Below are 22,102 nucleotides of genomic sequence, written 5' to 3'. Positions count from 1 at the left end.
CACACACACACACACACACACACACACACACACACACACACACACACTTTGTTATCTGGCTACCTTGCTACCCATGACATGTCCCAACTCCTCGCTTTTTCCATGGCTGTCCCTCACACCTGGAATGCCGACCTACCTCACTTCTGCCTCCTGACTTCCCTGGTCTCCTTCTAGACTCAATTCAAATCCCACCTTCTGCAAGCAGCTTTTCCCAATCCCCCTAATGCTAAGTCCTTCCCTCCAGGATTGCCCCCATTCATCTCGTCTCTACATCTTGTCTGTATGTACTTATTTGCATGCTGTGCCCCTCATTCAATCGTGAGCTCCTTGGGGGTAGAGGCTGGTTTTTGCCTTTCTTTCCCCAAAACCAGCATATAATGCTCCTGACACATAATAGACGTCGAATCAATGCTTGCTGAATTGAAGTGAATTAAACTAGTCTGTGAGCTCCTGGAAGACAGGACCAGATTCTTCCCTTGCCCCCTCCCCCACTCTCCAGGCCCCCACCAGTGTCTGGCACGATCCTAGGCACCCAGCAGGTGTTCAGTAAAGAAATGTTGGGTAGGTGACATTGGATGGGTGGAGGCAGGGAGGCCAAGAGGATTCCCCAACCCCAGAGTCTTGGGGCACACTCACAGAGAACCGTAAGGGCAGCAGGAGGTGAGGTCCGGCTGCTGCCCAGGCTGTCCTGGGCCCGGCAGTGGTAGGAACCTGCATTGGCACTGAGCACCTTGGGAAAGGTGAGGAAGCTCAGAGGTCCATCCTTCAGCCACTCTCCATTTCGGTACCAGGTGTAGAGGGCATAGGGCTGGTCACCCTGGGCAGCCACACAGTTCAGCGTCACTTCCTCGCCCTCTACCACCTCGGCAGTGGGATCGATTCCAACCCAGGCTGCTATGGAGAATGAAGGGGGAAGGGTCAGGGACCGTGTCAATCAGCTCATGAAAATCCCAACCTGCTGCCTCTGAGACTCTACCCAGGCCTGGAATACACTTCAGGCCACCTTGACCTTAACTCCAAGAAGTCTTCTGGGATTTCTCCTCTCCCCATCTTTTTTTTTTAGTTTAAATGAACTTTCCTTTCCTCTCTGGACACTTTTTTTGAGTTCCCAATAGAGGCCAGGCCTTAATGCTTAATCCAAGTTGTAGGGTTCACTCAGTATATACAAGAAGAGCTTCATCTAGGAAGGTCTTTGAGATTCTCAGAAGACAGTCCAGAGTGAATGTCCCCTGCAACATTTCTGAGACCCTTCCCATGACTGCCCCACCACCACCCCAGCCTCAATGCCACCCTTACTGTTAGCCTTGAGGTCATGGTTGGAGGTGGCCTTCCCGAGGGCATTTGTGGCCTCACACTGGTAATCCCCACCATCATCAGCTTCCAATCCTTGAATAGTCAAACGCAGGGAGTTGTGGCCACTGGAGACACTGAAGCGTTGACTGGGTGCATCCTGGGAATTGGAGGAGGCCAGCAGCTGGTCACCATGCCGAAGGGTCAGGTTGGCCTGGGGCTCACTGTCCACAGAGCAATGGATGATGGCTCTCTGGCCCCTCTGTGTTTCCAGAAAGGAGGTAAGCACAGGGACCCTGGGTGGATCTGCACAGATTAGAGACGAGAGCTGAGTGAGAACATCTGGCCTGGTCCAGGGGCCCAGAGGAAGGCACAGCACTCGGGGAAGGATGGTGGCTAACATCCCATCACACCTCCTCCAGGAAGCTTTACAGGACTTCTCTTAAGAGAGTTACTGGCTTCCCTACCCCTAACCTTTCTAGGGCTTGGAAGCCCCATGGCGCATGCCTCCTACAGGGTCCCCAAGATGCCTTTACATTTATGAAGGATTATGACGGCCATTTAAAAAGAACATCATATTGGAGAGAAGATACACACACACACACACACACAATATGTGGGTAGTTTAATAGCTTAAAGCTGCACCAAGACTTTTGGGACACCCTCTATATCTACATACTTTTTCATATAATATTTTGTTTTTCCACAGAAATTCTGTGAGGCAGGAAATTGAAGTATTTTTAACCCCTTTCACCTATGGAAACAGCCTGAGAAGATAAGTGTTTTTCTCAAGGCTACACCACTGTTGGATCACAGAATCACAGAATTTCACCATTGGAAGTCACCCTAGGAACAATGCTATGATGGGGTAGGATGGGGAAGGTGAGGGTGGTACTAGGGAGAAAAACTGTTCAGAAAGTGCAGAAGGCCCAGGAATCAGGCTGAGTGAAGCTATTGATCTGCAGTCATCAATCTGGAGGCCAAAAGAGCTTACAAAGAGCAAGCTCCTCTCATTTAACAGATGGAGAAAGTGACCCCCAGAGATAAGTGACATTCCCAAGGCCACACAGCCGCTCTGGAAGAGACAGAGCGGGCCTGGTTTTCCTGACACCAAGCCCAGGGCTGTCTCCACAACACAGGGCTGCTGCCAGGAAGAGGGAGCAGGTCAGAGCACACGCCTCAGCTGCCAAAGGGCCCGCCCCACCACCCCTCCCAGCCCCCAACTCCTATCCGGGATGAGGGCCACTCACAGGTGACCACGAGGCTGACCGGCGGGGAGGCCTGGACGCCCTTGGAATTCTGCACCTGGCAGAAGTAGAAGCCGGTGTGGGCGCTGCTGACCCGAGCATACACCAGGGCCTGGGCCGCCAAGCCCTCGATCCACGCATTGTTCTTGAACCAGCTGTAGGAGATGTTCTGCTGCTCCCCCCCAGGCAGGGCACAGGCGAGAGTCACCGCCTGCCCTTCCCGGATGATCCCAGGTGGCTGCACTCGGATCAGAGGATCTAAGGGGACAGGAGGGGACAGGATGAGGGAGGGAAGGGGCCAGGCAGGATCTCTGAGGCCGAGAGCTCCCCAGGGGCAGGGCCTGTGTCTGTCCCATAAATCCAGGGGCTCTACGAGAGCAGGGACCGAGGATCTGTGAGGCACTGAGTCCAAGCAACAGGACCTCCACCCCAGCCGCTGCTTCCCCACCCTTAATTAGAGCCTCTGACAAACCCAGTTCTATGCTCCGCCAGGGCTGAACTTTGTGGCCTGAGCTCCAAGGATATTCAATTGCCCCAGTTTTTTAGGGTCTGGTGGAAATTGATCCAATCTTATAATTCAATCTAGTGCATGCCAGGGCATATTCTCAAAGAGCTTTAATTTCAATGTAATTCAATAACGACTTTGTTGTTCAGTCATTTTTCAGTCATTTCCAACTCTCATTTGGGGTTTTCTTGGATATTGGATATACTGGTTACTGAATACTAGCGTGGTTTGTCATTTCCTCCTTCATCTCATTTTACAGACAAGGAAACCGAGGCAAATGGGTTAAGGGATTTGCCCAGGGTTTCACAGCTAGTGAGTGTCTGAGGCCAGATTTGAACTCACGAAGATGAGTCTTCCCAACTCCCTGTGCACTATGGCGCCCCCTAGAGGGTCCAATAACTACTTATTAAGCTCTGATTCTATGCCAATCTCCCTTCTAAGTGCTGGGAATACTAAGAGGTCAAAGAAACAGCCCTTGCCTTCAAGGAGTCTTCCTAGTTAAGCGGCAAGAGCAGGATTTGAAACCTGGTCTAACCTGAGTTCAAATCTGCTCTTCTCCATCAGTCCTAAGCCCCCTACATGCCCCCCAGTGGCCCAGACGGTGCTCTGCACTCAGTAGGCAAAGGATCAATGCTTGTTAAATTAATTAAAATCTAACCCTTACCCCACCACATAGTCTGGGCCCCTTGATGGAAACCTCCCACAAGCCTCTCCCACCTCACCAGGTACCAGCACCAGCTGACTCTCAAGGCTCTCACCTGCTGCAGTTCTCCCTACCTCCTGGCCCAAGGACCAGTTCTTAGCTCATTGGCAAGGCTGAGGTGACAGAAAGGGACTGAGATCCCAGAATGTTTACTCCCGCCCAGAAGAGGGAACAGATTCCACCCATTTCCCAGGTCAGCCCAAGGTGGCTCACCCACAGCAGGTCCTATCAGAGAAGGATTTTCCAGAATCCAAGGGGACCACGCTTCATAATATCAAAAGCACTGGTTAGAGGAACTCACCAAAGATGGGGACAGTGATGGGGCCAGCTGCCCCGGTGCCCACCGCATTGTCTGCCTCACAGGAGTAGCTCCCGTGGTCCTCCCATGTGGCCTTGCTCACCTGGAGCACTTTTTGATTGGCATTGTAGAGTACACCATCTTTAAACCACCTGAAGGCAGTGGGCTCAGGATGGCTGCCATTGATGTGACAGGTGAGGGCAAAGGAATCTCCCAGGTGGATGTTCTGCTGGGAGGGCCTTAGAGAGACCTCCACTCCTCTGGGGGCATCTAGAAAGAAAGAAGAGAATGACTAAGGAGCAGCGTCCATCAGATGGAGAGGACAGTTAGTGAGGTTGGTGGAGCTGAGAGCTTCACTTCTTCTCCTCACTCGGTAACCCATGCCCCTCTTCTTTATGCAAATTCCCTTCTTCCAGAAAGCTCTCCACGATTAACCCAGACTTCGATTGTGCCTTTGCTCTGGGTCCCTCAGTTCTCTCTTTTAATCTTACTGAATCCTAAAAATGACTGCTGTACCCCTCTTGCTCAATAGGTCCATAGTGGGCTCCCAGAGTGAACCACCTGAGGGCAGAGTCAACCCATGCTGCCACGGGTCTGCACCACAGCGGCCTTGCCTGCAACAGCCCAGCGGATGTGGGAATATTGGGAGAGGGAGAGGTCATTGGTTCTCTCAGCCCTCCTCCCAGATGAACCAGGGTCCTGACCTGCAGCAACACTAAAGCACCTTCCCTCCTCTCCTCTACCCATCTTTTCCCTGTTACATAGGCTGCTCTTGAACAGGTCCAGCTGCCAATCCACTCCTCCAAGAAGCTTTCCCAGATGATCCCTGCTCACGCAGAACTCTCCCTCTTCTGGACTCCTGTTTCCACTTAAGAGCACTTAATTCTAAGCAATCCCATTTTGTTCTCTGTTTCATGGATGAATCAGTCATCTTCTGGTGAGGAAGTCATTCAAGATCTGTTTAGAAGTACTATGTAGGATTTCATTTCAAATCTGTGAAAAGAGCTAATTTTGTTGCTCAGTTGTGCCCATCTCTTCACGACCCAATTTTGGAGGTTTTCTTGGGGAAGATACTGGAGTGGTTTGCCTTTCTTTCTTTAGCTCATTTGACAGATGAGGAAATGAGGCAAACAGGGTTAAGTGACTTATCCAGGACCACACAGCTAGTAAGTTTCTGAGGCTGGATTTGAACTCATGAAGAGGTGTCTTCCTGATTCCAAGCCCAGTACTCTATTCATCGTGCCATAAAAGTCCCTTTAAAACAGCATTCTGCATCCAGAGTAAAGTAATTGGATGTGCTAAGAGCCTATTTAATGGTTTTCTTTAATAGTATAAGGCTGGTATCATTGGAGGGGAGAAGAGAGAGCAAAAAGCATTATAGTAATGTCACTGTCCACGGTGATACACATTACATGTTTTCAGACTTTTCTCAATGATTGAACCATTGTACTGACTTTTTTTTCCTCTCTCTAAAAAATATTATTTATCATACGGGATGACTCTCTGGAGGGGGAAAAAGATAACTAGGGTTATGGAAGAAACAGAAAATATCAATTAAAAAATATTTTTTAAAATAGTGTTTGAATTGGAAAACCCTTCTCTGATTGGAAAAGGCTCTTTATGGGATTTTTAGGAGGGTGGGTTTTGGGGCAGTTATATTGTTTTGTTTTGTTGCTGTATAATTTTTCTATTTCTCTTGTACCCTGAGAAAAATGATGGCAAGGGCAGAGCAGAGCGCCCAGAAGAGCAGAGTGACCCTCAAAAAGCTGCAAACAAGGAGTCAGATAAATAATAAGCAGGGGAGTGGGAGGTCTAGAACAGCCTCCTTCTGACCCTGAGGAAGTCCCTCAGAGACTGTGGATAGCTCAGTATGCCAGCAAAGGGTTAGGGTGGGTCCCAAGGAAGGGTGAGGGAAAGCACTCTTAGATGAGGCAATGACTGGCAACACTTAAGGGTCGGTGAGAAAGGTACCAAACTGTACCTAGGTGTTTAATGGTTCTTTAAATCTTGCCTCCAATTGTATGTCACTGATCTGAATGTAATAATAAGTAATTCAAGTAAATGTTATGCTAGGCTGGTTTTTTAAAACTGCCTTTCCAATCTCCTAGTAAAAGGGTAACTGAGTGCAAAATTGTGCACAATTCCCTTTTAAGCCATTTTCTTCATCTAAACTATTCAAGCACAAGGCAGTGGCCCAGGTACCACAATCCACCCCTTCCCCCCTTCCTACCTCCCCCAACTGGCAGCTCCCAAAATACAGATAAAATGCCTAGGAGGCAATAACAGTGTCGGGAAGGCTAGTTCTGTACCTTACAGAAAACCTAGAGTTCCACAAGTAGACTGTGGCCTCCCTGAGGGTAGAGACCTGGTCTTTATTTCAAAAAAAAAAATTGACTCATTTGTCTTTAAGATTAAGTTTAAATTACTTATCTCCACTTGGCTTACTTTACCTCTATCTATAGAACTAACCTCTTTTTTTGTTAGTTAATAAATAGTTCACTAAATTTAGTTAATTTAATTTTTTAGTTAACCAAAGTTTTTTTTTATTCAAATTCAGCAGCAATAGGAAAAGCCTTTTTTTTTTTTTTACTGTTTTTTAAGCAAGGCAAGATCGGTTCTTTATCTTCCACCACCTGCCCCACCCGAGGAAAGATGTATACCATCAACCTTGAAAGGCTTAGCTGTGCTTGGGTCTGCAGTTTACATTAGTCTTAGAGGTGATAGAATCTTTTTTCCAGTAAGGGGATGGCAATCCCAGAGATATTTATCTAGGGAGACATAGGAATAAAGGAACACATAAAGCCTAAGGGACACCAAAGCAGAGCCCCTAGGACACTGAAAGAGGGTTGACCTGGAGGCTGACAGGTCGGGCATCGGACGTCACTCACATTGCACCTGAAGGTGGATCTGCCCGTGGCTTTTCTTCCCGGCAGCAGAGAACTGGCAAGTCAGCATCCGGCCATGGTCACGCCAGGATAAGGCAATTCTGAGGCTTTGTTGGTAGGTGACACCAGTGGGCGCCAGTACCTGGAGCTGGCTGGTATTGGAGTGGACAGGATCCTGACCATGCCAGGAGAGGGGCGTCCCATCCTCGGGACACACGTAGGGGGTCGAACAGTTGAAGATGACTTGTGTGCCTTCCCGAAGATGAGCAGGGGAGGCAATGGTAGGGATGCTGGGTTCGTCTGGGGTGGAAATGGAACATGGAGGGATGAGTTCACCCCTGTCCCCCTCTCCCACCCCCTGAAAAATAATTCCCACTCAGGAAGTAGAAAAGACAGGGTCAGTGTCTCAGAAGGAAAAGTAGACAGAGGCCTCCTCCCCATATCTCCAGTTCCTGAATAGCTCTAGACCTTTTTCTGAAACCTCACACATCTCTCTGCCACCTCTGAACTGAATTCTAGCCCACCAGAAGGAAGGAGAAGGCTGGAAAATGAAAATGAAGATAAGAATAAGAATGGAGTGGGGCCAGGAGTTGAGTCATGGGGATGGAATCTTGGAATGAACCTGGGTTGTTTTATTTTAGGAAGGATGTTGACAAGCTGGAACCTGTCCAGAAAAGGGTGATGAGTATGGTGAAGGGACTGGAGATAACGTCATCTTAGGAGCCATGAAGGAGTCACAGTAGAAGCCATTGGGGATATTTATACTGGAGAAGACTTATGGGAGACATGATGGTCACCTTGTGCATGCGGGACTGGATGGGCTCTGCTGGACAGAACTAGGAACAGTGAGCATATGTTTCAGAAAGGCAGATTTCCTCTAGATACAAAGATAAGTTACCTAACAATGAGAGTCACCTTAAAGTGAAATAGAAGAAGGAGAAGGAGGAGAAGAAAAAGAACGAAGAAGGAGGAGGAGGAGGGAGGAGGAGGAGAGGAAGAAAGAGAAGAGGAAGAAGATGAAGAAGAAGAAGAAGATGAAGAAGAAGAAGATGAAGAAGAAGAAGATGAAGAAGAAGAAGAAGAAGAAGAAGATGAAGAAGAAGAAGAAGAGGAAGAAGAAGAAGAAGAAGAAGAGGAAGAAGAAGAAGAAGCCAAAGTTTATAAGGGATTTAAGGATTTCAAAGTTTTTTAATCTGTGTTATTTCATTTGGTCCTCACAACAATCCTGGACAGTAGGTGCTATTATTATCCCCATTTTACAAATGAGAAAAATGAGGCAGAGAAAAGTTAAGTGACTTGCCCATGGTCACACAGCTAGCAAATGTGGATTCCTCCTCACTGGAGCTCATCAATAAAAGGCTGGGTAACCACTTTGTCACAAATGTTTAAGTGATGATCCTCATTTCTGTAGGAGTTGAACTAGATAGGCTTTTGAGGTCCGTCCTAACTTGGAAATTTTGCAATTTTGACTTTAGGAGTAGAGATGAAGAATCAACGAAAGGAGGAATGCAAAGGAACATGTGGAGTTTGGGGATCAGTGAATGCAAGGACTTCTTAAAACTTTGAGTTATCCAAATGTGTAATGGAATGTCATGATAACTAATGAGGTCTTGATACATTGTTTAGTCATGTCCAATTCTTCATGATCCCATGGACCATAGCACACCAATACTGCCCATGGGGTTTTCTTGCAAAGATACTGGAGTGGTTTGCCATTTCCTTCTCCAGTGGATTTAGGCCAACAGAGGTTAAGTGACTTGACCAGGGTCACACAGCTAGTGAGAGTCTGAGGCAGGATTTGAACTCAGATCTTCCTGACTCCAGGCCCGGTGCTCTATCTACTGAGCCACCCAGTTGTTTCCTTATCAGTAATGGTCTTTAAACAGTGTCTGAATGACTCATCAGGGATGCTAGGGGTGGTAAAGATGAATTCTTGGTCAGGAATGGGTTGGATTAGATGATGTCTGAAGTCCCTTCTAAATCTAAAATTCTTGTGGTTCTATGAGGGAAAATAGATAAGGGGATGGGGGGGTGAATAAAGGAGGGGGGCAGGGATAGAGGATGGCTCCACCCTCTCCAGTCTCACCAGTAACCTTCACTGCAGTGCTCTTCTTGGCAGACCAGCTGTCCGCTCCAACGATCTCGAATCGAAAGGTGTAGTCCCCATTGTCATCAGGACTGAGCTTCCGTATGAGAAGATTGCAGGTCTTCTGCTCAGGGTCCCCCAGCAGCTGAGTCCGGCCTTGGAAACTCTTCCCCACCAGGGTTGGGTTTTGGGAATGGCTTACCACCACCTTTTTGTCAGCGTCTGAGTAGCCACGGTACCAGATGGCAATGATGCCTTGATTTGTTTTCACATCTCTAGGGAAGCTAAAAGTGCAGGGGATGACCAGACAGGAGCCACTGACACCCTGAACATTTTCAGGGCTGGTCACCTCCCAGGAACTCAGGCCTGAGGAGATAGAAGAGGGAAAAGATAAGGGCAGGGGGGAGAAAAGTCACTGACTTCCTGAATAGCCTTAGGATCACCTCTAAGGAACCCAGGCCTGATGGCAAAGAATCAATCAGTCTGATCCTTTCTTCCCCTACCTGCATTTCAAGTTTGAATTCAAACAAGGTGGATGACCCCACAGGCTAAGTCTTGAGCGAAAGCATAGGGGACACCTGCCTCCCTCCTTTGCACCAGTCTGAGAAATAAGGCTCTCTAATTCAAGAAATTGGGAGATTTTTTCCCTAATGCAGAGATTTAGGGGAAAATAAATGTATAATTCATGGTAACCTCCTCCCCAGGCCCATACTCCTTAGTTTTCCATTGGAATGTAAGCTCCACAAGGGCAAGGAATGTGTGTGTGCCATGAGGACCAAATGAGACTTTGCATTTGAAAGCACTTAGCAAAGTCCAAGATGCAAACAGGTGGGGATTGGGGGAAGGAGAGGTTTGGACTTTCTCTAAAAGTGAGGGGGTCAGAAAATAAGGCAGTGACCCCCTTGGGATTTGGCATACCTTGATGAAAGGTGGACCCAAGGAGAAGCAGCCAGCTCAAAAACAACATGGCCAGGTCCAGCAGGGTTCCTGGGAGACAGAAAGAAGAGAGCTGGAAGTAAAGGCCGTTCAGGAAGGGGTTCACTGCCTCTTGCCTTGAGGATGTGGTGAAGGCAAGTGATTTGTAAACCTGAAAGCACTTTAGAAAGGTAGGTTGTTAATATGACGGTCACCACCTCAAGCACCATCACCACCACCATCATTGTCCATTGGCAGCCTGGTGTGGCGAGTGGGTAGAAAGTCTTCTAAGATCTGGCAGACCCCATCCTAGAGACAGGGACTGAATGAAGAGCCAGCAGCCAAGTTCCCAGCTCAATGACTACTTGGCCCTGGAACATTCTCAGATCCCCACTTGCCCCTCCTCATGTCTTCCTTTGACACTATACTTCCTCTTTCTCAAGGGTCCTTTCCTGGTCACTCACTTTCCCGGGCAGAAGGTACCTAGCGCGAGATGTTTTAGCTCTCTTCAGTCATGTCTGGTTCTTCATGACCCCATTTGGGGTTTTCTTGGCAGAGATACTGGACTGGCTTGCCGTTTCCTTCTCCAACTCATCTTACAGATGAGGAAACTGAGGCAAACAGGGTTAAGTGGCTTACCCAGGATCACACAGCTGGTAAGTGGCTGAGGCTGGATTTAAACTCAGGAAGAGGAGTCTTCCTGACTCCAGACCCCGCTCACTGTCCAGCTAACTGCCCTGGTACAAAGTAGGTGCTTAATAAATCACAGAATTGAGAGCTGAAAGGCACCTTAGTGGTCACTTAATCCAACTAATGCACCAAAGGAATCCCCACTATAATATGACTGATTGATTGATTGCCACAGATTTTGTTGTCAGATTTGTGAGTTGTCACCCTGGCAGGTAGAAAGAATGGGGTCCTGAGGGTGTAGAATATAGGACAGAGCAAGGCTGGTCCCTATACCAGGGACAAGCCCTGGGAGGTTGAGGTTTTAGCAGCTGGAGAGCCACACAGCGTTCCTGGACTGTAGTGCCCTTGAGTAACTTCTCTGGTCCTCAGTCTCCACATCTATGCAATGGAAATAATAACCCCTTCCCTGACCACCTCCAGAGGAGTCTAGGAGGATGCAGTGAGACAATGGACATTCACTCTGCTCACTTTACACGTTTTCTTCAGCTGTCCACCAACCCTGGAACGCTCTCACTCCTCATGTCCTGCTTCCCTGACTTCCTTCGAGTCCCAACTCAAATCCCATCTTCTACAGGAATCTTTTCCCAAGCCCTCTTAATTCCAGGTAAGACCCTTCAGAAAGTAAAGAGTAGTAACCAAGTAGAAGATCTGAGTCTCCTCTGGAACCTACAGTTGGAGGCAGGGGGTGGGAAAAGGTGGAACCATCGTATCATAGATTAAGAGCTGAGAACAACCTCAGGGGCCTTCCTCCCTCATTTCATGCATGAAGCCCATGGAGTGAGTTACTCAGAATCACACAAATAGCAGATGTCAGAGGTGGGTTTTCAACTCAAGTCTTCCTGACCCAAGGTCCAGCACTCTACCCACTACTCCATGCTGACTCCATCATCTCACCTGACCCTGACAACTCCCCCCGTGAAATAATTAACAAGGGGAATTCATGTAGGATGGTTAGATCAATTCCTATTCCCATTTGATAGATGAGCCTGAAGCTCAGAGGGATTACCAGAGCCCAGATCATGTAGCATCCTAGGATGGGGAGGGAGGATGCTAAAAGCCACATCAAGGAAGTGGAGGGAAATAGAGAAAGTAGAGGAAAGAAGGAACCAGGGGGATACACGGCACATTGGGCAGACTTCATAGTTTTGCCCAGGGCCTGGAACCAAGTGCTGACTCAGCAAAGGGGAAGGGAGGATGGAAATAAAGATAGAAACCTGGTGTCAACTTCCCTATGTCTCATGGGAAAAGAAAACTGAAAGTGTCCATCTCTTGTGGTTCCCCAAGAGGACTGCAAAGAAGAATCAGTGGGCGAGAGCCTAGGGAGACAGCATGACCTTGGGTGTGGAATCACAAAAACTAATTTTGAAAGTTGGCTCTTCTTTATCGGTGTTCAGTCATTTTTTCAGTAGTATCCAAATCTTCATAACCTCGTTTGGGGTTTTCTTAGCAAAGATACTAGAGTGGTTTGCCATTTCCTTTTCCAGTTCATGTTACAAATGAGGAAACTGAGGCTAACAGGGTTGGGTGATTTGCCAAGGGTGACAAAGCTACTCAGTGTCTGAGGCTGGATTTGAACTCAGGGAGATGAGTCTTCTGGACCTCTGCGCACTATGGCACCACCTAGCTGCCCCTTGGCTCTGCTACTAACCACCAGTCCATAGGCTCCTAGTATCCTGGAGCTGGATCTGGAGGGAACCACAGAAGTCATCTAGTTCAACTGGATTCAAACCCAAGTCCTGCTCTGGAACCAGAGAACTATTCAAAGTTCCACACTGACATTCAAGCCAACAAATATTTATTAAATGACTCCTATAAGAAAGGCACTGTGCTAGATGCGGAATGTGCAGAGACAAACCAAAATAAAACCAACAAAAAAGTACCTGCCCTCAAGGAGCTTACATTCCACTGGGAGAATACCAAATGTGAACAGGTAGAAATTCATGATCATTTGAGAAGCAATTAGACTTCCCACACAGCGCTGTAGACAGAGCAACAGGCTTGGAGTCAGATAGACCTGGGTTCAAATCTGACCTCTGACGTTTACTGTCAGCTGGGCGACCCTGGACAAGTCACTTAACTTCAGTTTCCTCACATGTAAAATGGGGATAATGATAGCACCAACATCCCAGGAATGGAGTGAATCTCAGATGGAGTAATATTTGTAAACACTTAGAACAGTGCCTGGTACATAGTAGACACTTAATGCCTTCTCCCACAGGCTTGAGACATGTGATGAAATGCCAAGAACTGCAAGTAGTCTAACTGGTTAAAACATTAAGTCATGTGCAATAAGCCTAGATAAAAATTAGTCTAGATCTGGACTGTGAAGGGTTTTAACTGACAAAGCTAAAGAGCTCCTATTTAATTATAGAGGTAATAGGGAGTCATTGAAGATTCTTGAGCCAGGGAGTGACATGGTCAGACTTGAGTTTCAGGAAGATGATTTTGGGAGCCTTGTGTAGAACAGCCTGGAAAGAGGAGAGACGAGAAGTTGAGAAAACAACTGGGAGGATTTTGGAATAGTCCATGCAAGAGGTGATGGGCAAAGCACCTCACCTCCCTAGACCTCAGTTTACTTATCTATAAAATCAAGAGGTGAGACTACTGATGTGTGAGCTCCCTTCTGTTCTAAATCCTATGATTCAGGACCTCTAAGGACCATAAAGCTAATGAAGAAAGGTCAAAGATAGGACTCACAATATCTAGCACATAGTAAGAATCTAGTTGATCAATTGATTAAATGAGTAAAGAGATGAATCCAAGAAGCACCTATTTAGTGCTTAACAAATGCTTAGTCATTGATTGGAGGATTGATTGAATGAATGAATGAAGAAACGTATCAATATTTGCATCCCCAGAATCTAACACATAGTAGGCACTTGAATGAATGAGAGAATGAATGTATTCTTTCCATTCCTGTACTTTGCGCAGTGACTGGCACAGAGTAAGTGCTTAATAAATATTTATTAAATGAGACAAGCAGGGATCCAGCTAAGCAGTCTAGGCAGTTTGGGTGGTACTCATGTCATGGCAGGACAGAAGGCTCCTGCCGTGTCTGGGCACAGAGACAAAAATCAGAGACTACCAGCACTAGAAGAGATGTTCATTGGGAGGGGGAAGGAAACAGTAGAAGGTGGACACCAGCCAAAGACAAGCATGAGCTTGACTGATTCAAACATGTCTCAGCATATGGAGCTGTTCAGTCGTTTTTTCAGTCCTGTTTGATTCTTCGTGATCCCATTTGAGGTTTTCTTCAGGAATTATAAGGGCTGCCTTAAACTCAGTGAGGCAATGAAAGGATATTATGCTGGACTTGGAGTCTGGAGAACTTGGATTCCAATACCACCTAACACTCAGAAGCCGTGGGAGCTCTGAGACCCAGATTCCTCATCTGTAAAGTAAAGGGATTGGGATCCGTGACCTCCCACTTCCTTCCAGCTTGAAATTAAAGATCCTACAATCTTTTGACAATTTGTCCTGGTCATAAAGTTACAAATCAGAGGCAGAATTTGAGCCCAGATCGTCTTGAGCAGCAGAGGGCTTGCCACAGGGCACCAACATTTAGAAGACGTCAGCATTCAGGATGCATGCTCCTTCCTTAGTAATCATCAAAGTCATCAAAGCCACTCATTCTCCTTCCCATTCAATCAAATTTGTCCCAATTACTTCCTACATTCTTTTCATTTCTTGAATCACAAAGTTAAGCTGAAAGTGTTAACCTTACACTACTCTGGACACTTGGTGACAGTCTACAGGAAGATGGTAGCCCTCCCTTCTAAACTATATCTCCTGCGGCACCTGTGCTCTCAATTCTTTCCCATATTCTCAGTATTCTCTGATCCAGACCCCCATTCTCACTCATCAGGAAAGTTGGACTCTGTCCTCTGCCCTAGTTAGGCCTTACTAGGAGTAGTTTGTTCAGTTTGGGTGCCACCATTTAAAAAGGAAATTGATGAGCCAAAGAGCATCCAGAGAAGGGTGACCAGCATGATGAAGGACCGAGAGTTCAGGCCACATATGGATCAGCTGAAAGAACTGGATATGCATACCCTGGAGAGGGCACATGGTGCTGCCTTCAAATATTAGAAGGTTGCCATATGCAAATGGGAATGAACTGCCCGGACAGGTAAGGAGTACCCCTCCTTCGAGGAGCAGAGCCTGAGTGACCTCTTATTAGACAGGATAGGGTGGGGACTCCTTCTGTGTATAGGTTGAGCTGAATGGCTGCTGAGGCCCTCTAACTCTCAAATGGAATTGAAGGCCATGGCACCTGGATGTGGGAAATATACAAGTGCATGAAGCCACATCTCATAGGCAGCTGTGGATGCATCTTCCTCCTCCACTTAAAGCCAAATATAAAAGTATTTTCTCTGGCCACAAGGTCCCCTTAAGCTCACATTGTACCTCTTCTCACCTTATTCTGACCCACCCTCCATTCATTCTCCCCTTTCAGAAGGGATCCCTAAGAGCCTAAAGAGGAGAAGGGAAGTTCATAGAAGCCAGATTGGCCCAAAGCAGAGAGAAGACTGCATTTGGAGTCAGGTGTCCTGGGTTTGAATCTTGACTCTCCCACCTGTGTAAGGGACCTGGGTGACCCTGGGGTATGGAAGGACTTTGGACTAGAAGATTTCTTTGGTCTCTTCTAATTCTAAATTTATGATGGGCGATTCATATGTTCATTACTTAGCTTACTCGGCACTTTCCATATGACAACCCCGTTTGACGGTTGCTGCCAGAATTGTTATTTCCCTTTCTGTAATGGAAAAATCAATGAAGGTCCCAGAGAAGATACAATGGCAAATACCTCCTCTCTCACAGCATCGAGGTGGGAGGCCATTAGGACACAATATCTGACACTTTGTCAGACACAGTCTTCTTATCAAACTCTTTTCTTTGCCTCAAGGGGGAGTTCAATGAAGAGGAAAGAGTGATCTAGAAACAAATTCAACAGATGAGGTGGCAAAGCCAAAGAGGGGGGCAGTGATTTGTCCAAGGCTATATGAGCAGGAGGGGATGGATAAAAAAAATGTCTGTGAAGGGCAATGGAAGGCAGTGTTCAGTTTCATTTCTGCTCTTGAGCTTTCTTGCAGATCCTGGTTTCAGTTTTCTCTCCTAAGCATCACCACAAGTTCCCTCTCAGGCTAAGACTACACGTGTAGAGTGAAGAGGGGAGAGGAAGGAGAGGAACAAAGGAGACAATTAGTGGAAAGATCCAGGTGCCCAAATCCCTCTTTGGCCAAAAGGGACCAAGACAGACAATCAAGGATGGATGATCTCAGCTGGGAGGGATGGCACATGTGCTCTCAAAAGAGTAGAACATCTCACTCTAAAAGAGCAAATTGCCAGACAACAGATAATCCCCAAAAGAGACGGGTCAAAGATACTCAGCTGGAAGGGATACGAGAGGCTGGCTGACCAGCACCATTATACAAATGAAGAAAATGAGGCAGAGGAGTGGAAAGTGACTTGTCCAAAGTTGCACAGGCCACATCAGAGGCAGGATTTAAACTCTGGTTCTCATATTCCAAAGTTAATGCTTTTTCTCTTACACCAAGATTAATGAACAGAGGACCAGCCTCAGAGTCAGATTCCAATATAGGCTTTGATACATGCTACCTATGTGACCTTGGATAGGTCTCTTAAATTTACTTGTTTAGTCATTTTCAATTGTGTCTGACTCTTAATCCCATTTGAGATTTTGTTGGCAGTGATACTGGAGTGGCTTGCCATTTCCTTTTCCAGCTCAGCAGATGAGGAAACTGAAGCAAACAGGCTTAAGTGACGTGCCCAGGGTCACACAGCTAGTAAGCGTGTGAGGCCAGATTTGAACTCATGGATTGCAAAGTGAAACTCCCAGGAACATTATAGCCAAATTCCAGAGCTCCCAGGTCAAGGAGAAAACATTGCAAGCAGCCAAAGAGAAGCAATTCAAATATCATGGAATTGTAGTCAGGATAACCGACTTGAACTCGTGAAGATGAGTCTTCCTGACTGCAGGCCCAGCACTCTATCCACTGCACCACCTAACTTTTTAGTGCCCCCAGGCAAATATCAAAGATTAGACATTATAGATAAGTAGCTTTTCTGAATTTGGGGAGGGGAGTTTCCACACTGGGAGTTTCTTATAATGAAGAAATCTCAAGTCTGGGTCTGAGAGAGACAGATGGACAGAGACAGAGACAGAGTCAGAAAGACAAACAGAGAGATAAATAGACAAGAGAGAAACAGAAGGAGACAGAGAGACAGAGGATAGAGAATATTCCCAAATAGTTTATCGTTGGCTTTGAAGTATATTATATGAAATTCATGCTGCAGATTTTACTTTTTGACCATATTTTGTTTACAATGATTAAACATTCATTCCCTATACCCTTTACCTTCGTCAAGGATGAAGGGGAGCAGGAATATTGGGGTGAGGGAGGAATTTAAGCACTGGGTAGATAGAAGCCATATAATAAGATGGACATAAGAAATGGAGAGTTTGAAGGTAACAGACATCAAATCTACTTCGATACTCCAGTTGGCTGACAGTGGTGTAAGTGCCCTGACTCTCCACTTGATTTAGCTGGTGTAGACACTGTCATGCAGCAAAATGAACCAGCTGGGATCTCCCCAGACCCACCCCAGGTCCGTGGAACCACAACATCATTGGCCCACGCCACCCAAACCATTCCCCCTGAGAATCCCCCACCCACAATATGGTAGACCAAGTGTCATCTGGCCTCTGGGTCAAGATTTCTGAGGAGGAAGAAGCCCAGCAGCTCCCTGACCTCAAACCCAGACTCTCCTCTTCGCTAATCCAGCCCCCAACTCATAACTCTGCCCTCTGGGAGAGAGGAGAAGAAATCTAATCCCTCCTCCATGTCAGGGGTGGGGAACCTGCGGCCTCCACACCACAAATGTTCTGAGAAGTTTGGATTCAGTCAAAAGGCCGCATTTGAGGACCTAGAGGGCCACGTGTGGCCTCGAGGCCGCAGGTCCCCCACCCCAGATTAACCTTTCAAAGGCTTGGCCACAGCTAGCCCATCTCTCCTCTGGCTTCTCTTCAAAGCGCTGCCCTGCTCCCCCAGGTCCTTCTAACACTCTTCATCCAGCAGGAGTGGGTTCTCCTCCTTTGGACACTCTTCAGTTTATCAGTATCCTTCCTGAACCGTAGGGCCCAGAATAATAATTTCCACTTGCATGATATAAAGATTATACTTATATTATGTAATGTATTATGTTACATAATTATGATTGTATCTAATATAGTAAATTATATAATAGTAAATAATATAGTATGTTATGTAATTATATTATATAATATAGTATATTATATATTATGTTATATGATTGTATTATCTAATACATTACATTATCTAATTATATTACATAATATATATTATAAAATATATAATGTAGTACATCATATAATTGTAATAGTATATAATATAGTACATATATAATTATATTATTTAATGTAGTACATTATATTATTGTAACATTACAAAATATCTTATGTTAGATAATTATATTATCTAATATATTACATAATATATTACATAATATGTCATATGATCATAAAGTATATAATATAATACATTACATAATTATATCATATCATGTAGTGCATTGTATTATTGTAATATTATATATTGTTATATGATTATATTATATAGTATGTTACATCATATAATTATAATATTATATAATATATCATAGCATATGATTATAAGGTATATGAGTTTTCTCACCAGAGAGTCCTCTATACCAAAGAAATCAAAGGTCAAGGACCTTTCCCCTATCACATCTCTAAGATTCATAACCTTCAAGGATTCCCTGAGGCCTTGAGAGTTTCAGTGACTCACAAGCAGAAGACAGACTTGAACTTCTTGATGCCAAGACCAGCCCTCTCTCCACCGGGCTGTGCTGCCTCTCACAGCTCATATTTACAAGGTTTGCAAGGTGCTTTACATCATTATCCCATTTGATTCTTACAACATTTGAGTCATTTCAGTCATGTCTGATCTTTGCAACCCCAGCTGGAGTTTTCTTGGCAGAAATACTGGAGTGGTTTGCCATTTCCTTCTCCAGCTCATTTTATAAATGAGGAAACTGAGACAAACAGGGTTAAGTGACTTGCCCAGGGTCACACAGCTAGTAAGTCTCTGAGGCTAGATCTGAACTCAGATCTTCCTGACTCCAGGCCTGATGCTCTATCTGCTGCACTATCTAGCTGCCTCTCTTACCATGAGGTAGATGCTATTATTATGTCCATTTTGAAGATGAGGAAACTGAGGCTTACTTCTATTAAGTATCTAAGGTGGTAATCAAACCCATGTGTCTCCTGACTGCAGATCCCTTCTTACTCCAGATACAAAAGCCTAGTCACAGCCTCAAAACTGATTACAATTCTCCAGGTATGATCTGCCCAGGACAAAGTGCTTCGATAATCCTGCTCCTTGCAAGGCAGCCTAAATTCACTTTTATTCACTTTGTTGGCTCCAATGTCAGGCTGCTGACTCAGACTGAGCTTGCAGTCCACCAACCCCTCCTCCCTCCACTCCTTCTCCAGACAAAACGGCTCGCTACTCAACATCTCCCATTCTCGGGGAGTTGACTTCTTAACCCAAGGGTAAGACTTTACATTGAACCCTGTTGAATTTCATCTTACTCAGTTTGGTTCAATGTTCTGGCCTGTCAAATATGGATTCTGTCATGTAGAATGTTAGCATACCTTCTAAGCCAAGCTTGGGATGGGGTCAGTATGTGGATGTGGCCAGATTTGGAAACCAGTGATTTGATAGGTTCCTGAGACTCGTAACAGTAACTCCAGTTTCTAACAGCGTTTTATTGCATCCAAAGCACTTCCTTTACAAGAACCTTGTGAAGTAGATAATGCAAGTATTGTCATCCACATTTTATAGATGAGAAAACTAAGGCAAAGGAAGTGAAGTCACTTTGCCCAAGGTAACACAGGAGGTGAGTGGCCCAGATCCTTTTCCTAAAACCAGTGCACTTTCTACCCTGGGACTTCAGAGACCTGGTTTCATTCTTTCCCTGTCTACAATGGTAAGAGTAATCTTTGTGTCCCAAGAGTATTAACACTATGAGGCAAGAGGGTGTTAGAGGCAGAATTAGAGTTGGAATAAAGATCAAGGGTTTGGGTAAGCTTTGGCTCTAGGGATAAGGGTTAAGGATGGGGGTGGCGCCAGCCTTAAGGCGTGAGAGTTGAGTTAAGGGAAGATTTGGAGAAGGGCTGGGTTCAGGGAGGGAGCTAGGGCTGGGGTCTGACAAATGCATGCCACCATTCACGGTCTCATAGCTAAAGAAGCCTTTTGCACATGCTTCGGTCTGAAGCTCCACTCTCATTTGGGGCAGGCTGCCTGGGAGGTGAGGGCTCAGCGGAACATGAGGCCAAAATTAGAATAAATGATCAGAATAACGCTAGAATACAGGTCTATAGGGTTCAATTAAATGATATGATTTGGGACAAGGCTTGGGCTAGAGTTAGGAGGGTTAAGTACTGGGGTTGGGTGTGTTGGGGTTAGGTCCTGGAATGTGATTGGAGCAAATTATTAGGTTTTTAATTGTGGTTAGTATTGAGAATCAGGATAGGGATGAAAGTTTAGCTGTGTTGTGCAGTCGTGTCTGACTCTTTGTGACCCCATTTGGCGTTTTCTTGGCAGAGATAGTGGAGTGGTTTGGCATTTCCTTCTCCAGCTCATTTGACAGAAGAGGAAACTGAGGCAAGCAGGTTAAGTGACTTGCCCAGGGTAACTTACAGCTTGTAAGTGTCTGAGCTGGACTTGAATTCATAAAGATGAGTCTTCCAGATTCCAAGCCCAATGCTCTATCCATTGCCTCCTAGCTGCCCTTTCATGAAAGTTAGGGATTAGAAAGTTAGAGTCAGGATTCAGGACTGTTTTTCAAATTGTGATTAGATCAAGACATCAGTATGCAGATGGGGTCAGGGTCCAAGATCAGCATGTAGACATGGTCAGATTTAGATTCTGGGATTCAGATGAGGGTCAAGATCAGATGAGGATTTAGAACAGGGTTAGAAACTAGGATATGGGTGGATTGTAGAGCTTACAAAGTGGCATCGTGGATAGAGTGCTAAGCCTAGAGTCAGGAAGACCTGAGTTCAAATCCAGCCTCAGACCCTAAACAAGTTATTTAGCCTCTATCAGCCTCGGTTTCCCCTTCTGTAAAATGGGGGGGGTGGTCTTGCACCTAACTCACAGGATTGTTGTGAGAATAAAAAACTAAGATAATATTTGTAAAGCACTTTGCAAACCTTAAAGCACTATATAAAACCTGGCTACATCAATTTTGAGCCAAAAGGTGCTTTAGGAGTCATTGCATCCAACCCCCACATTTCACTGATGAGGAAACTGAGACCCAGAGAGACTAAGTGACCTGGCCACAATCATAGAACTAGGAAGTGTCTGAGGCAGGATTTGAACACAGTTCTTGCTGACTGACCCTTTGTCTAGCAGTCTATCTATTACACCATGTGGTCTCTATGTATTAGGATACATCTTGGAACCAAAATAAAGGCCTGACTAGGTGCCACTCTGCATCATAGATCATAGAATCAGACCTGGAAATAACCACAAAGACCATGGAGTTCAACCTCCCCATTTTACAGATGAGGAAACCAAGTCTGAGAGAGATGAATTGACTTGTCCAGGGTCACCCAGGTAGCAAGCATCATCAGAGGTGAGATATGAACACAAGTCTCACTCCAGAGTCAGAGATCTTCCTACCATAATACTTTGCCTCTGGGCCACTTCAAATGAGCTGCCAACCTACACAAGTGGATAGAATTTCCATAGCAAGGAATTCCCTCCACTCATGAAAACCATGGTTCAGACTAGTTCAGACCAAAGATATAGAGCCCTGGAGATCCACTCCTCCCCAAAATTTTTTCAGCCCTTGTCCAGAGCAGAGACATTTCTATCTTTTGTTTCTCTACTCATCATCACCCCCTGCTCACCTTTCCTCACCAGAAGGGAGGAATTACCTTGATCTTGACCTAGGTGACGGCTGCAATCTCGGATCCAAAAGGAGGGGAAAGAGGAGCACCCCGAATCGAGCCAGGAGCCCCTGGCCCCTCTGCCTTCCCTGGAGCTCTGCTCCACCTCAGTCTTAGGAAGAATATAAAGCCATTCCGGTCCTTCCTCTTTTCCCAAAACCTCAGCCCCCTCCCCCCTCCCCATTGAGAAGTAGTTTGTACAATTGCATAATGCCTGAGATATGTGTGATTGACTTTCAAATGTTTTATTGGGTAAAAGGATAAAGCTTAGAGCATTCACGATAGCTTTCATTGTATCAGTAGCTTTAAAACTTCTGCTGTTGTGACAATGAAAAACAATTGAAAAGGCCAAGTAAAAATGATAGTTCTAAATGAACTATTTTCAATTTTATCCTAGAAATCATAGGGAATCACTGAATTTCTTTCAGGTCCATTTAAATATTCACAGATGTCTTTCCATACA

At 45.7% G+C, this 22,102-nt stretch overlaps 1 protein-coding gene across 1 annotated transcript in view; it reads right to left on the bottom strand.

Moving 5' to 3' along the window:
• SIGLEC1 (sialic acid binding Ig like lectin 1) overlaps positions 1-21,736 on the bottom strand; it is a 51,775-nt gene extending 30,039 nt beyond the window's left edge. The window contains exons 1-8 of the mRNA XM_027846135.1: positions 21,628-21,736; positions 9,933-10,001; positions 9,015-9,380; positions 6,932-7,228; positions 4,047-4,313; positions 2,541-2,795; positions 1,297-1,596; positions 637-894 (exon numbers count right to left, since the gene is read on the bottom strand). Of these exons, the coding sequence (XP_027701936.1) occupies positions 637-894; positions 1,297-1,596; positions 2,541-2,795; positions 4,047-4,313; positions 6,932-7,228; positions 9,015-9,380; positions 9,933-9,981 (1,792 nt within the window). The 5' untranslated portion in view covers positions 9,982-10,001; positions 21,628-21,736. The remainder of the gene's footprint in view (positions 1-636; positions 895-1,296; positions 1,597-2,540; positions 2,796-4,046; positions 4,314-6,931; positions 7,229-9,014; positions 9,381-9,932; positions 10,002-21,627) is intronic.
• Positions 21,737-22,102: the final 366 nt, after the last annotated feature.

This window comes from Vombatus ursinus, unplaced genomic scaffold (genome assembly GCF_900497805.2).
Source record: "Vombatus ursinus unplaced genomic scaffold, bare-nosed wombat genome assembly UNPS02015066.1, whole genome shotgun sequence".
Classification (NCBI taxonomy): Eukaryota; Metazoa; Chordata; class Mammalia; order Diprotodontia; family Vombatidae; genus Vombatus; species Vombatus ursinus.
The sequence above is the reverse complement of the archived record's forward strand: the minus strand, read 5'-3'. Positions and strand labels throughout refer to the sequence as shown.